Raw genomic sequence first — 13,304 nt, forward strand, 5'->3', positions numbered from 1 at the left:
CATTACAGGAAAAAAAAATAACCTCTACGTCAGCTAGGTAGGACAGAAAAAAAAAAAAAGACTACCTGGGATAGAAAAGAGGGGCTATTTATGGTCCCCCCACAGGTAGATTTCTGTCATATCTCAGCTGGAGGGTGCAACTTAACCCATTGATGACCACTGCCATGGGGACAACCAGGCAATAGACATTATGTGGTCATATTTTATGTTGAGGCATGTATATGGAGTGCACAGGCCACAGTGAAGATGGTGTGTATTGAAGTATTATAGAAACAAAGTTATAAAGCTGACGAGTATAGGCATTTCTGCTTATGTTTATCCTGTTATTCTAAGAAACGGTCTGCATTTATAATAATCTTTTACTGTAACCCAAGCATTTTATTTTTGTATATTAAAGCTAATTTTTAATAAGTAATGCTTTGGACTCTGATTTAACTGTTGTGTACGCTTTGCAGAGAGTAAATTACATTTTTAGACACATTTTGCTACACCAGAGTTGTGTGTATTAAATGCATAGTTTTCTTAATAAACAGAGACCAGAGGCTCTGTACATCTTTAACTTTTAATGGTGGCAACAGATAGAGTGGTATATTATATATATATTGTAGCGGAGTACGGGTACATATTAAGTCATTTGAAATACCTTGCAAAGGAGAAAGGTGGGGTAGCGAGTTGGCTACATCACACGCTGCAAACTTTGTAAACATGTATTCTGAAGATCTCTCAGCCAGTCACAAAAGTCAAACACTCAATGTTAAAGGATCATACATCTAGGAATGTAGTATACAGTATGGTTCAATGTAGCAAATGTGACTAAGGCTGCGCTTATAGTGCTGGTGACGGAAACGTCGCGGCAAAACAAATGTATTGCCGCCGTCGCGTGCGCTTATAGTAAGCGTGACGGAGCGAGGAGAGTGACGCTGGCGGCGCGAATTTTTGAAGCCGGTCAAATTTGATTTTTCAGAGGCTGTAGCCATGTGACAGCCTCTGAGCCAATTAAAGGCCTGGTCGCCAGCGACGTCGCCGGAAAGCGAATGACAACTTTCGCTAGCGGCGACGTCATCCGTCGTGCGCACGATAAGCGCGGCCTAAGGATGCTGCATTGGTGAAACCAGCCAAAAACTTCAAACCAGAAAGAACCTACACAGAGACACAATAACAAGCCATGAAGAAGGAAGACACTGCACTCCAGTGAGACACCACTTCTCACATTTTTAAATCATTTATGAAATGATATGGCTGTCTCCCCACCTCTGTTAATTTTAAACAATTGTCCCCTGCTGCAAAGGGCCTTCACTCTGCTGATGGCTGTATGGTCCTACATGCTGTCCACATTTCTCAATAAACCTTTAATCCATTTATTGCCATCTGCTGATCTTGTTTTTTTTACATCTGTGTTAAACACATATAGCAAATAAAAATTTCATTTGTGAGCACATTCACATGTCTCAGACAGGTCCGCAATCCTGCTTTTCATCATTATCTCCCATCCTACTGTACAATGCTTCCACTGCAGCTAGGGACTCTGGGAAATGACATGCAAATGAGCACCCTGTCACTTCATGGAATCTTTGTAAAATCAGTATTGCTCGACCTGAGGATGAGTGAGAACTCTCGAAAATGTGTCCTAGAATATCTATATTTAGTCAAAATAAAAAATGTTTTGCCCAACAGTGAAGCACTTATTTCCTTTGTCTAATTTTTTTTTTTTTTTAACAATAGTTTGCACAGCCAGGCCTCCTCCTCCCCTTATCTTTATTGGCTCTCTGCTAAGGAGAGGGTGAATTAAGGGTGAAAAACAAAACAAAAAACACTTGATTGACAAGCTCTCCCCCATTCAGAGGCCCCTGTTAATCAACTTGTCATTCCTTTTCAGAGAAACAAAAGCCAAATATTTGCTTTTTGCATGGTTAGATTAGTTTAAGAAATCAAATTATATTAGAAATCATTTACAAAAGGCTGTTTCTTTGGTCAGCTATGTAGGACTACACATTACAATGCTATTGTGCTTATAGTGAATTACACTATAATGTGCTATTAATGACTAAACATTACATTAACAATATTTTTTTGTTACTTTACTGTTCTTAATAGTGTGAAGCACAGTTGTCTCTTAATAAAAATAAAAGAAGCCTAATTAATACAAATTTAAAACTAACAGCTGCTCCATAAGGTTATGTTTGGTTAAACACTTTCTTCTCATATGTACAAAGATTAATAGTATGAATGACAACTTACCTAATTCATGGGGAAGCTCGTGACAGAACACCGCTATGGATGTGCTAATTCCACCTGTCAGGCCAGCACTGAATGCAGCACCTGAAAACAAAGACATCTTAGAATGCTGTAAGGTGTTACACTATTAACCCAATAATAAACATATCACTGTTTGTTAGTTCAATTTGGTCTTTTGAGGGTCTACACCTTTGACGGGGAGCACCAACATTCATGCATTGTTTTTTTTCCATTAGACTTTACATTTACATAGATGAAGTAGGGAAAAAAAACATGTAATGTAGTATGCGAGCTTCGTTGGGTTGCTATAGCAACCATTTAAAAAGCCCCAACACTTGCTCTTTTGAAATAGGCAGCCATATTGGGTGCCCTGGGAAGCAGGTTCTTCGTCAATTGATCAAGGGAGAACGGATCGATCGCCAGCTTAGACAATGACATTGCAGTAAATGTAAGGATCAAGTGTGCGTGTGTGTATATACATGTGCCTGTGTGTATTAAAAATGGGCAAGATGCAATGCTCATTTAAGCTTTTCAGTCAAAAGTAGCTTTAGACGTTTAAGTAATGATTGTCTTTATGATGGTCCCTAGCATCACACCTTTCTATGCTTGTGCCTAGGGTTGATGGCAACAACCACTGCTGGCTGTGATCAGAACAGTACACACTTTATCCAGTCCTGAGGTTATGGGGCAAATTAGGACCATGTGATCTCAAAAGGAAACCAAACCTGTTGGCTTTCCAAACCCGAATGAGAATACCTGTATTAATTTTTTTACATTTTTTTTTTAAACAACTCTGAATTACATTATTAAAGCAGTAGTACAAGCCGTCTTTCACCTACACCCCCCACTCCCTCTTTCATATGTGCATCAATACAAACCACACAATGATAAGTAATTAGCTAACTTGTCGATCGGCGAAGATTCGGCTTGGGGGTTCACCAAATGGCTGTCAGTGCAGCACAAGAGGATCAAAGATGCAAAGTTATGTGGGGAAGATCATGTACCAGGCAGTCACTAGATACAATTGGTGCATTGTTAGAGACAGGCCAAGGGCTCAAAAAAGGGTGTGCCAGAGACTGTTTCAGAAGAGGACGGGGATGTGACTTGGAAAATGGTTGCTATAGAAACAAAAATGCTTGTTACAATATAAATCATCAAAAATGTAATTGAGAGTTGTTTTTTTTTTTAAATGATACAAGTATTTTCTCATAGGAAGGAAATGATTTATTTAAATTAAAAAAAAACTATGTAGGATATTGCTTAGTCTGCAGCTTTAATGTATTATAATGTAATAAGCCTTTTTTGTTTATATAACAACAATTTACAAAGCCACATCCCCATCCTCTTCTGAAACGGGCCCTGGCACACCCCTTTTTGAGCTCTGCCCTCACTCTAGCAGTGCATAGCTCAATTGTATCTAGTGACTGTCTGATCACATGATGACTCCTCTGCAGCCATTTAGTGAGTCCCGAGCCGAATCTTCGTCAATCGTTCAAAGGAGAACAGATCAAACAACAACTTTGTTAATTACTTAGTGTGTGGATTGTATTGATGCACATATTTTGTTTTTTTTTAAAGTAACTTGATCCACCACGCCAGACAGATTTTTTCCCATGCAGACTATCATACGATCTTATTCTAAGCTTCTGTAGTAATGCTCTTTGACGTCTAGTAATATCACAAAGTAGGAGGTGATTTGTAGCCATGTTAACTTGTAACACAGAGGTGAAAACAGAAACCTTAATTTACAGCACTGAGGAAATCTTTAAAAAAAAAAAAAAAATACATGTGCAGGGGAGATGACACTTTTAAAAGTTTAGTTACACTTAAGGTCCAACAATACAAGTGCTTTAAACCATTTTTTTTTTTAGAAATGTGAGTTTTTTTTTTTAATCACGTGGAGAATCAAGGAGCAGGGTAATTTTATTTTGTTTCTTTAAAAACAAAAAAAATATTTTTATTTTCTTATACAGTATAGGGCTGACAGTGCATGTAGACCTAGACATAGAATTTTGCAGCCACACTGAGTCCATGCCAATCAAGATTATGGATTCAAAATTTTAACTTACAATGTTTATCAAAACGAACTGTAATGTAAAAATAATTAAGTATTTTTAAATCCTTTTTTAAAGCCTCTAAGATTTAACTCGCTAAACATAAGTGTAGCATACACATACCGGTATATAAAAATTAAAAATTAAAAAAAATAAAAGAGGCATAGAATTTCAAAACTCTAGAACAGTATTTAAAGCATGTGGCTCCACCTTTGTACATGTGAGTATGCATGTACAAATCTGTGTACATAACAGCATGTGTACATAGCTGTGCCTGTATTTAGACTATGTATATTAGTCTACACATACAGGGAGAGACGACGCGTCTGCGAGTCACGAGACTGGGGGAGGGGGGGATTCATGAGCAGGGGAGGAGGGGGGCGAGATATTTCACCTCCCTATACTCTTCCCCCATACCACCTACCTGTAATTCCCCATATACCGCCCAAGTTACATCCCTATCACCCCGTCCCCCTAAACCAAACGCCCAACACCTCCCTATAACCCAACCCCATAACTTTTTTTTAACCCCCGTGGAGGAGAATCATAATTGAGAAGTTTGCTAATACACCTAACATTTTTAACTAATCTCTATGAAGCACACAGCAGTTTAGACAGAGTACTGAACTGACACAACTAAAGAGGAATAAAGTGTTAATTGAAGTCAGTCTGACACCTTATTGTAATATTGTATCTTATTCCTATAGCTCCTCATATACCCACTCCGAAAATGCTTCACAGACCTGAGCATCAATAAGTCCAAGTAAGACACCAAGTGCTGATGTGGTATATCACACTGCAATCCGAGTGCAAATCGTCCCTCGCCACTTGATACTGTACATACCAGCTAATATGACTTTCCTCCCATGTTTACCTATTGCTAAGCCGTCACTGAAGTTGTGCATGCCATCTCCCATGATCACCATCCAAGCTATATTGGCAATCCCTGTATCCTTCATGTCTTTTCCAGAATGGCAATGACCATGTGAATGGTGCAAGTGCTTGTTGTAGTTGTTTTTCATTGGTAGGTCAGTCTTTTCATGATTTTCATACTGGCCATCTTCCATACTGTGATCATCGTAAGAGCCATCCTTGTTAATGTGCGGCATCACTTCAACAGGAACAAAAACCTTCATTGGGGACGGTTGTTGACTCTCTACATAAGACATTTCCGTTTCATTAAGTCTTTGAACTTCAGAAGCAACTGCGTCTTCTGTCCCTAAATTAAATACATTATAGGAATTAATTGGGTTCGTTACGGTTTGAAAGTCAACATAGTCAACTGAAATCAACAATAACGAAGGCGTGTTAATTAATATTATGCATACAAAAACATTAAGCCATTTTTTTGGATTTTCTTTATCTGACAATTGACCAGTTTAAATATGTATTCTTTACTTCTGCATTTCTCTTAGTTTTTAATATGAATTTAAAAAGAGAGTACATCTTTTTACAATTTAGCTTTTCAACAAGCTAACATGTCACTACACAGAATTTGTGTCTGCAGCTTACCCACTGTGTGACATTACAATGGGGTAAAGGACATACTGCTTCCTAAACCTACAGAATAAACACAGATACACTCATGGGTATACAGTATTCCATCTTTGCAGTCACTGGAAGTATGGAGTAGATTGGAATTCATTAGGCTCTCTGGCTTCTGCTTCTTTAAGAAGAGCAGAAACCCTTTTATTTCCGAGCTAAAAATCAACACAGGCATAAGATGGTGTACTGGGGAAACAAGAAGTATTAGGAAAAGTAGTAACAAAAACCTTTGGGCAATGTGCACAAATGTTCGTAGTTTGGGAAATAAAATCAAAGAACCAGGGGCGTAGCTATAGCTCTGGCAGCCCACTCTTCCCCCCAATCCCCCCACCCGTCGGCAGCCCTGCTGACCATCTCACTCGTCTCCCCCAGATAGAAGCAGGCGGGGGGAGATAGTACACAGCAGACTACAAGGGTGAAGCAGAGGAGCTGCCCCAGCGATCGGACCCGGAAGTCTTTCTTACTTACGGGTCTATGCTGCTAAAGCGTGCTCCTCCCCGGCTGTCCTGCTCTGACTCCGTGCAACGCCTAACTTTTCTGTTGGCTGCTTTTCTGCTTAACTGTGGCGGCCTGGCACCGCATACCATCATCTCCCCCCGCCTGTCTCTATCACCACCTTGTCCAACAGGTAGGCATAGAGTACAAGGGGGAGAGAGCTGGAGGAGGGGGAATCCCGGAGGAGTGATGAAGCGGGGGAGAGAGCTGAGGAGAGATATCCTCCAATTTGAAATCAAGGCAAATTTTTGTCCTGAATCTACAAAATACATTCACTTATAATGGGGCGCTGAATTTTTTTTTCCCCGGAGGCCCACGCATGTCTAGCTGCGCCACAGCACATAACTAATTGTAAAAATTACCAGGGATGACTTGGACATTGTGACTATTACGGATACATGGTACAATGAAAATCATGACTGGGATATAGCTATACTATATTTAGAAAGGACAGAATAGGAAGAAAGTGACCAGGTGCCCTTTAGGTGAATGTACTTCAGTAAGAGGTACTGGAGAAGAGACCGAGTGAGAATGTCGTCATTCGTGCTGGGGTGGTTTAGTGTCTTCCAGGCCAGGAAGAGCAATTGGATAGGGCATTAATAGAGGACATCACACTAAGATGGCAATTGAAGAAGAGGTAACCGTTATGGGAGACTTTAAATCTGGCAGATGTGGACTGGCATGTCTTTTCCAGAGTCAGCTAGAAGGGAAATGCTGGATTCCTTGCAAGGGGCAACTCAAGCATTTGTTGAGAGCTTACTCATATACCCCTGAGGAAGAGAGCAGATCGCTCTTGAAACGCGTAGGGTGGAGGTTCAAGCCCCGCACACATTGGTGTAGTACCCCCCGTACATCGGTGAATCAACGTGAGCTGCCAGCTAACCATCTCTTATAGCCGCCAACGAGTTGAACCAGCTGTTGCGGTTTCCTATTATTCAAGCGCCCTGCTTGGCGCCCTGCAGGAGTACCTGCTGACAAGTTGCGTCCACGAGCGGATAGAGACGCCAGCTAGCAGTGAGCAGCAGATAGACGAGCTCACGGTGGTCCGTGGCTGACATCGTGCTGAATCAGCTGCAGCTGAGTTCCATCTGCTCAGACGTGCTTCCTGGAGCTGCAGGAGTCCCTGCTGATGAGCTGCACCCACGAGCCTACAGAGACGCCAGCTAAGCAGAGAGCAGCACACAGATGAGAGGGGATACTCTCTAAAATATCCACTGCCTGCAAACCTATTCCATCTGGTGAGTAGGCATTGCTATCATCAACATTGGTGCTACGGAGCAGTTGAACCACCTATTCAGATTTTTAATTGCTTAAATCTATATGTCCATGCAAATTGTGCATTATAGTAAATATTAATTGTTATTAAATGATTTTATTGTCCTAAAAATACCATTTCACTATTCAGCTGTTATATGTTGTCTTATATGTTGTTTGTTTAATGTTTCAACAGTATTACGCTATGTGTTGTGCTTTCTCTTTGTTTTGAAGCCCACCGTGAGGATCAACAATCTTCACAACCAACAGGCTTGGTTTTCATATATCCTTTATAGTGGTAAAATTTTATAGGCGCCCACGGAACTATTCCCTGTCCATACTGTTTTCCTGACCAGGGGGTCAGGCTTTGTGTCCTAGGCAGCCCCTTATGTTTAGTTTTAATTAATATATAAGGTAATAGTTACTACACCACACACATTGCGGTTAGCGCTACCTGTTTTGTTGTTTTTGAGAGCTTACTCGCAATCAAATAATCCTGGACTTAATACTAACCAATGTAGACAGAGTACTGTAGGTGAGAACTTGGGTTCCAGTGACCAACAATCAGTGTGGTTTACTATAACTGACAGAGGCTGAAGTCATCCAGTGAAGAAAAAGAATCAGGCACACGGTCTTAATCATGAATGAAAAAAAGGGTTTAATGTGCCAAGGAATCCAACGTTTCGGCAGTAAAACTGCCTTTCTCAAGGTGTAGGAAGGCAGTATTACTGCCGAAACGTTGGATTCCTTGGCACATTAAACCCTTTTTTCATTCATGATTAAGACCGTGTGCCTGATTCTTTTTCTTCACTGGATCACTTTGGGACGTCATCTAATTTAGCTAGCTTCTCATAAATCAGATGTTCTATCTATCTATCTTTTACAATGTCCGTGTGGACTTCAATATGTGGGAAGAACGGGAAGACCACTGACACGTAGACTAGCAGAACACATGTATAACATTAAACGAGGTTTGGAGACACATAGTGTCTCCAACCATTTCAGATTGGTACATAATCAGAACCCCAAAGGTCTAATATGTAAGGGAATAGATTGTCCCAAGCCTAATTAGAGGGGTGGCGATAGGTTGAATAATCTATCCAAGAAAGAAAGTTTCTGGATCTACACGTTGAAAACCTTGGCCCCCAAGGGTTTAAATATAGAATTTGACTTGGCCTCATTTTTAAATGAATAGTATTTATCATATATTGACTTTTTAATATATATTTTAATACTCACCATTGTCATTCAGACTGCCCTGCAACTTGTTAAAGTGTTTAAATTTGACTTGGCTTCATTTTAAAAGAGTAACATTTATTGCATATGTTTCCAACAGGTTTTTTATAATGAATTTTCTATAATGGATTTTTTATAATGAACATTTTTTATTATGAATATTTTATATAATGTACATTTTTAATATTAACATTTGTTATTAGCATTGTCCTACAAATTAAGGTTGCTTTTAATTCATACATGTTTTTTATTATAATTGTTAACACAAATGGGTGTAAGTTTGTTAAGTATGTACACCTGAATCCCAGGGTGTTGGCATCCTCAGATGTATACTGTTTTATAGCAGATAAGATTGCACCATCATGTGTTACATGTATCTATATCCCCAAAAGGGTTAATTACCACTTGGGGGTATATAATGGGAGATCGTGGTTAGCTCCTCATTCCTTTGAGAAAGTGACGTCCCTACGTCACGAAACGCGTTAGGGTGGGAGGAGCTAGGATTCCTGTCTGCAGTGTGCTTGCTGTGACTGCAGTGGTGAGGAGTCTATCTGACCTGTCAGTTACAAACCGGAACGTAGCTGAGCAGGGGTGGGAGACTCTGATACACCAAACCGGAGGAGTGAAGCTGTGAGAGGGCTTATCTCAGCCGGAGCAGTCACAGAGGTTTAACACAAGCTGCGGACGGCATCCTCGTGTCGTGTTGAATCGCATGTATTCATGTGAGTACATGTGAGTAGTATTTTATTTGTAATCTTATGCAGGCTTGTCCTAGCCTGGTTGTTAGGCTTGTTGAAGCCGTTTTAATAAATTTGTGATCCCCTTACACAATTGTTCAATTTCATTCTCTGGGGACTCGTGGAGTTCGGGTGATTCTGGGAAATACCAAGAGAATAAGGAAGTACACGGGGGATTCGTGGAACACATGAACATATAAGGGATTAAAGCACAGATTGTCACCACTGTATCCTGAAAGAGACACTCCTGTAAGTAGACTCAGTCTGCACTGGGAAAGTTGCATGTAAAGGGGTTAACATCATCAATTAGTAGTACTGCGCAATGGTGTACCCTTCTATCATTCCCAGGTGTATAGGAAAGTAGCAGCAGTGAAGAACAACCACAGCCTTCCAATTCAAGTTTTGGACTTTGGGACATTCTTTAAAGACTGATTTTGTTTCTTATGGACACATTGGTTTTCTAAAGCGCCAGGTATCCTTATTTTATCATCACAGATGTTCTATCCCCTTTATTAATTTGGTGTCTCTTCTCTGCAATCGCTCTAGTTCCATAATGTCTTTTCTAAGGATTAGTGCCCAGAACTGTACTCCATATTCAAGGTGTGGTCTTACTATAATGCTTTATAAAGGGGCATAATTATCCAGACTTCCCTTCCATCCATTGCCTGTTTAATGCAAGATATCTTGTTTGCCTCTGCAGCTTCTGCATGACTCTGGGGACTATTGCTAAACCTGCAGGTTAATAAAAATACAAGAAAAATAAGCCAATATGATTCTTAAAGGAGGTGGCAAGTATTGTAAAAACGAAAAAGACATCTTTTATGAATTATAAGTGGACACTCGGAGGAAGGAGGAACGATTGTTATCAGGCTAGACAGAAGGAGCCTAAGGGCTGTTATATACAGGATGCGCCGTGCGTTCCTATGCGAACGCGCGTGCACGTGCTGCAGGTAAGTGTACATGTGTGTATGTATTTGTTGTTTGAGTGAAATTAAGTCTTAAATAAGATTTTTTTTAAATAAAAAAAATAAGTTTAATAATTTTTTTATTTTTATTTGTGCAAACACACGCACACACACACACGCACGCACGCACGCACACGTGCACACACGCGCAGGCAGCGGCGCGAAAAGATGAATTTCTTCATCTTCACCGCTGTCTGTCGGCTCCCCTCTCCCTGCCGTGCGCGCGGCACATCTATAGCAAGGCTGACTGACGTCAGCCAACTAAAAAAACGTGCGCGCCCGCCACTATAAAACGGGCATAAGCAAATCAGATATTCAGAGTCCAAAGCAGAAGAAAAAACTGCTCAATCAGTAAAGGGGACAAAATATTTTTACGGTATACAAGTGAAAGGAGAAAAAAAGGGGATATACGGCAAATACAAATATAGGATAAATATCTTCTAAATTTAGCATAGGTTACACTAGATGGACATATGTATTTCAAAACAAAACATTTTCAAAGGAATTTTATTTTGATGAGCGCTCAGACTTTGGTGGACTCCATTATCAAAATATATAAAAAAAAAACAAAAGGATTTTATTTTTAAACTTGAATAGAGAGACGGTAAAATGGAGCTCAATTATAGAGATTGTATATGCAAAACAGTAGTTTGCAACTGCAAATCTCACTTGGCTTTGTTTTTCAGCAACTGTGGCCAGTAAATAATAACATTTTTTTTTATATATTTGTCGTCCGTATATATGTAGGCTTTATTTATAAAGAAAAAGAATATACAACAGGTAGGGTGATCAGTTGTCCCGATTTAGCTGGGACAGTCCCGGTTTTTCATGTGCTGTCCCGGTTTCCAATGAATTCTCAAAATGTCCCGGTTTTTACTTGGGGTCCCGGCTTTTGGGGCTGCGGGGAGCGGAGGATGCTGGGTGCCCTCCCAAGCGGGCGAAGGGGGGCAGAGTTTTTACGAGGTGCTGCAAGCCGGGCCTTCCCTTTCATACAGCAACGCCCCTCTCCCTTCCAGTCATGCCCGGCCCTCCCCTTCCTTAGGCTCCGCCCCTCTGTCCCTCCCTTTAGACTCTGCGGGCCTTCCAGTCTCTTATCTGCACACTGGCTACCTATGCTGCTCCAGCAGCCCATCCACGGGCCCCAGGTAACCCCCATGCCCTCTTATACCCTCCCTCCCAGACACCTTATCAACCCTAAGGGGGGAGAAACCTTATTTTTTTGTGTGTTTGCAGAGGTGGGCTTATTGTGTGTATGTCACTGTGTGTGTGTGTGTGTGTGTCACTGTGTGTGTGAGTGTGTCACTGTGTGTATGTGTTTGTGTCACTGTGTGTGTGTGTCACTGTCACTGTGTGTGTGTCACTGTGTGTTTGTCACTGTTACTGTGTGTTTGTCACTGTCACTGTGTGTTTGTCACTGTCACTGTGTGTTTGTCACTGTCACTGTGTGTTTGTCACTGTCACTGTGTGTTTGTCACTGTCACTGTGTGTTTGTCACTGTCACTGTGTGTTTGTCACTGTCACTGTGTGTGTGTGTGTGTGTCACTGTCACTGTGTGTTTGTGTCAGTGTGTGTGTGTGTGTGTGTGTCATTGTGTCACTGGCTGTGTGTGTGTGTCACTGTGTGTGTGTCACTGTGTGTGTGTGTCACTGTGTGTGTGTCACTGTCACTGTGTGTGTGTGTGTCACTGTCACTGTGTGTTTGTGTCACTGTGTGTGTGTGTGTCATTGTGTCACTGGCTGTGTGTGTGTCACTGTGTGTGTATGTCACTGTGTGTGTGTCACTCTGTGTGTGTGTCACTGTCACTGTCACTGTATGTGTGTCACAGTCTGTGTGTGTGTGTGTGTCACTGTCACTGTGTGTTTGTGTCACTGTCACTGTGTGTTTGTGTCACTGTCACTGTGTGTGTCACTGTCACTGTGTGTGTCACTGTCACTGTGTGTGTCTGTGTCACTGTCACTGTGTCACTGTCTATGTGTGGCTGTATCCTCCCCTCCACATTCCGTTAACATGGCTGCGCAATGTCACGTAATGCACATTGCCATAACAACGAGACGCTCCATGACGTCACGCGGCATCAAGTTGATATGACAACGGGACGTATTATGGCGCCGAGGCATCACGTGATGCCACATTGCCATTGCAACATGTCACCGCCTGACGTCAGTGTCTCGTTGTCATGGCAACAGGGTGCGTCACGTGATGTAATTTGTTTTATAAATAATTTTTTTAATGTGTCCCGGTTTTGCATTTTCAAAATCTGGTCACCCTAACAGGGGGAAAAAAAATCTGCTCTGAAGTTCATATAATCTAGGATTAAATAAGCAGTTACTTTAAGGGTGATTTCATCTTTCTAAAGTAAGCAAAACTGAATGACCCCTTCTAAAGCAGAAAACCCTTCCCTTTAAGTTTTTTTTAAATTTAATTACAAGGGCTCAGCCCATGCATGCTTCGCGAGCCAACCCACCCTCTATAGAATGAGGCATTTGGCTTTTTTCTTTCCCTACCTCTTTCCTCCCTCCTTTCTCTCCCACACACTTCTCCCTCGTTTCTCATTTAATACCTGTAATGAATTCTTTAAATCAGTCCTCCTAGCGTCCATCCTTTAACAGGAAACATTTTATATAAGAGTTTGATCATAATTCATTCTCAGGCACTTAATAACGTGCTGCGCTTCGAACACCACTTTGTAACTATGCACTTGGTCATCATTCCATCACCAATTCCAAAGAACATTTATTAGATGATCAAATCATTCTGTGACAAACCTATGATTACTAACATTT

At 41.0% G+C, this 13,304-nt stretch overlaps 1 protein-coding gene across 3 annotated transcripts in view; it reads right to left on the minus strand.

Annotated features, from left to right (window-relative positions):
- Positions 1-13,304, minus strand: part of SLC39A10 (solute carrier family 39 member 10) — an 84,854-nt gene that overhangs the window by 15,870 nt on the left and 55,680 nt on the right. For all 3 annotated transcript variants that reach the window (XM_075608337.1, XM_075608336.1, XM_075608338.1), the window contains exons 7-8: positions 5,164-5,508; positions 2,239-2,319 (exon numbers count right to left, since the gene is read on the minus strand). In XM_075608337.1, coding sequence (XP_075464452.1) covers positions 2,239-2,319; positions 5,164-5,508 — 426 coding nt within the window. The remainder of the gene's footprint in view (positions 1-2,238; positions 2,320-5,163; positions 5,509-13,304) is intronic.

Source organism: Ascaphus truei, chromosome 7 (assembly GCF_040206685.1).
Source record: "Ascaphus truei isolate aAscTru1 chromosome 7, aAscTru1.hap1, whole genome shotgun sequence".
In the NCBI taxonomy this organism is placed as follows: domain Eukaryota; kingdom Metazoa; phylum Chordata; class Amphibia; order Anura; family Ascaphidae; genus Ascaphus; species Ascaphus truei.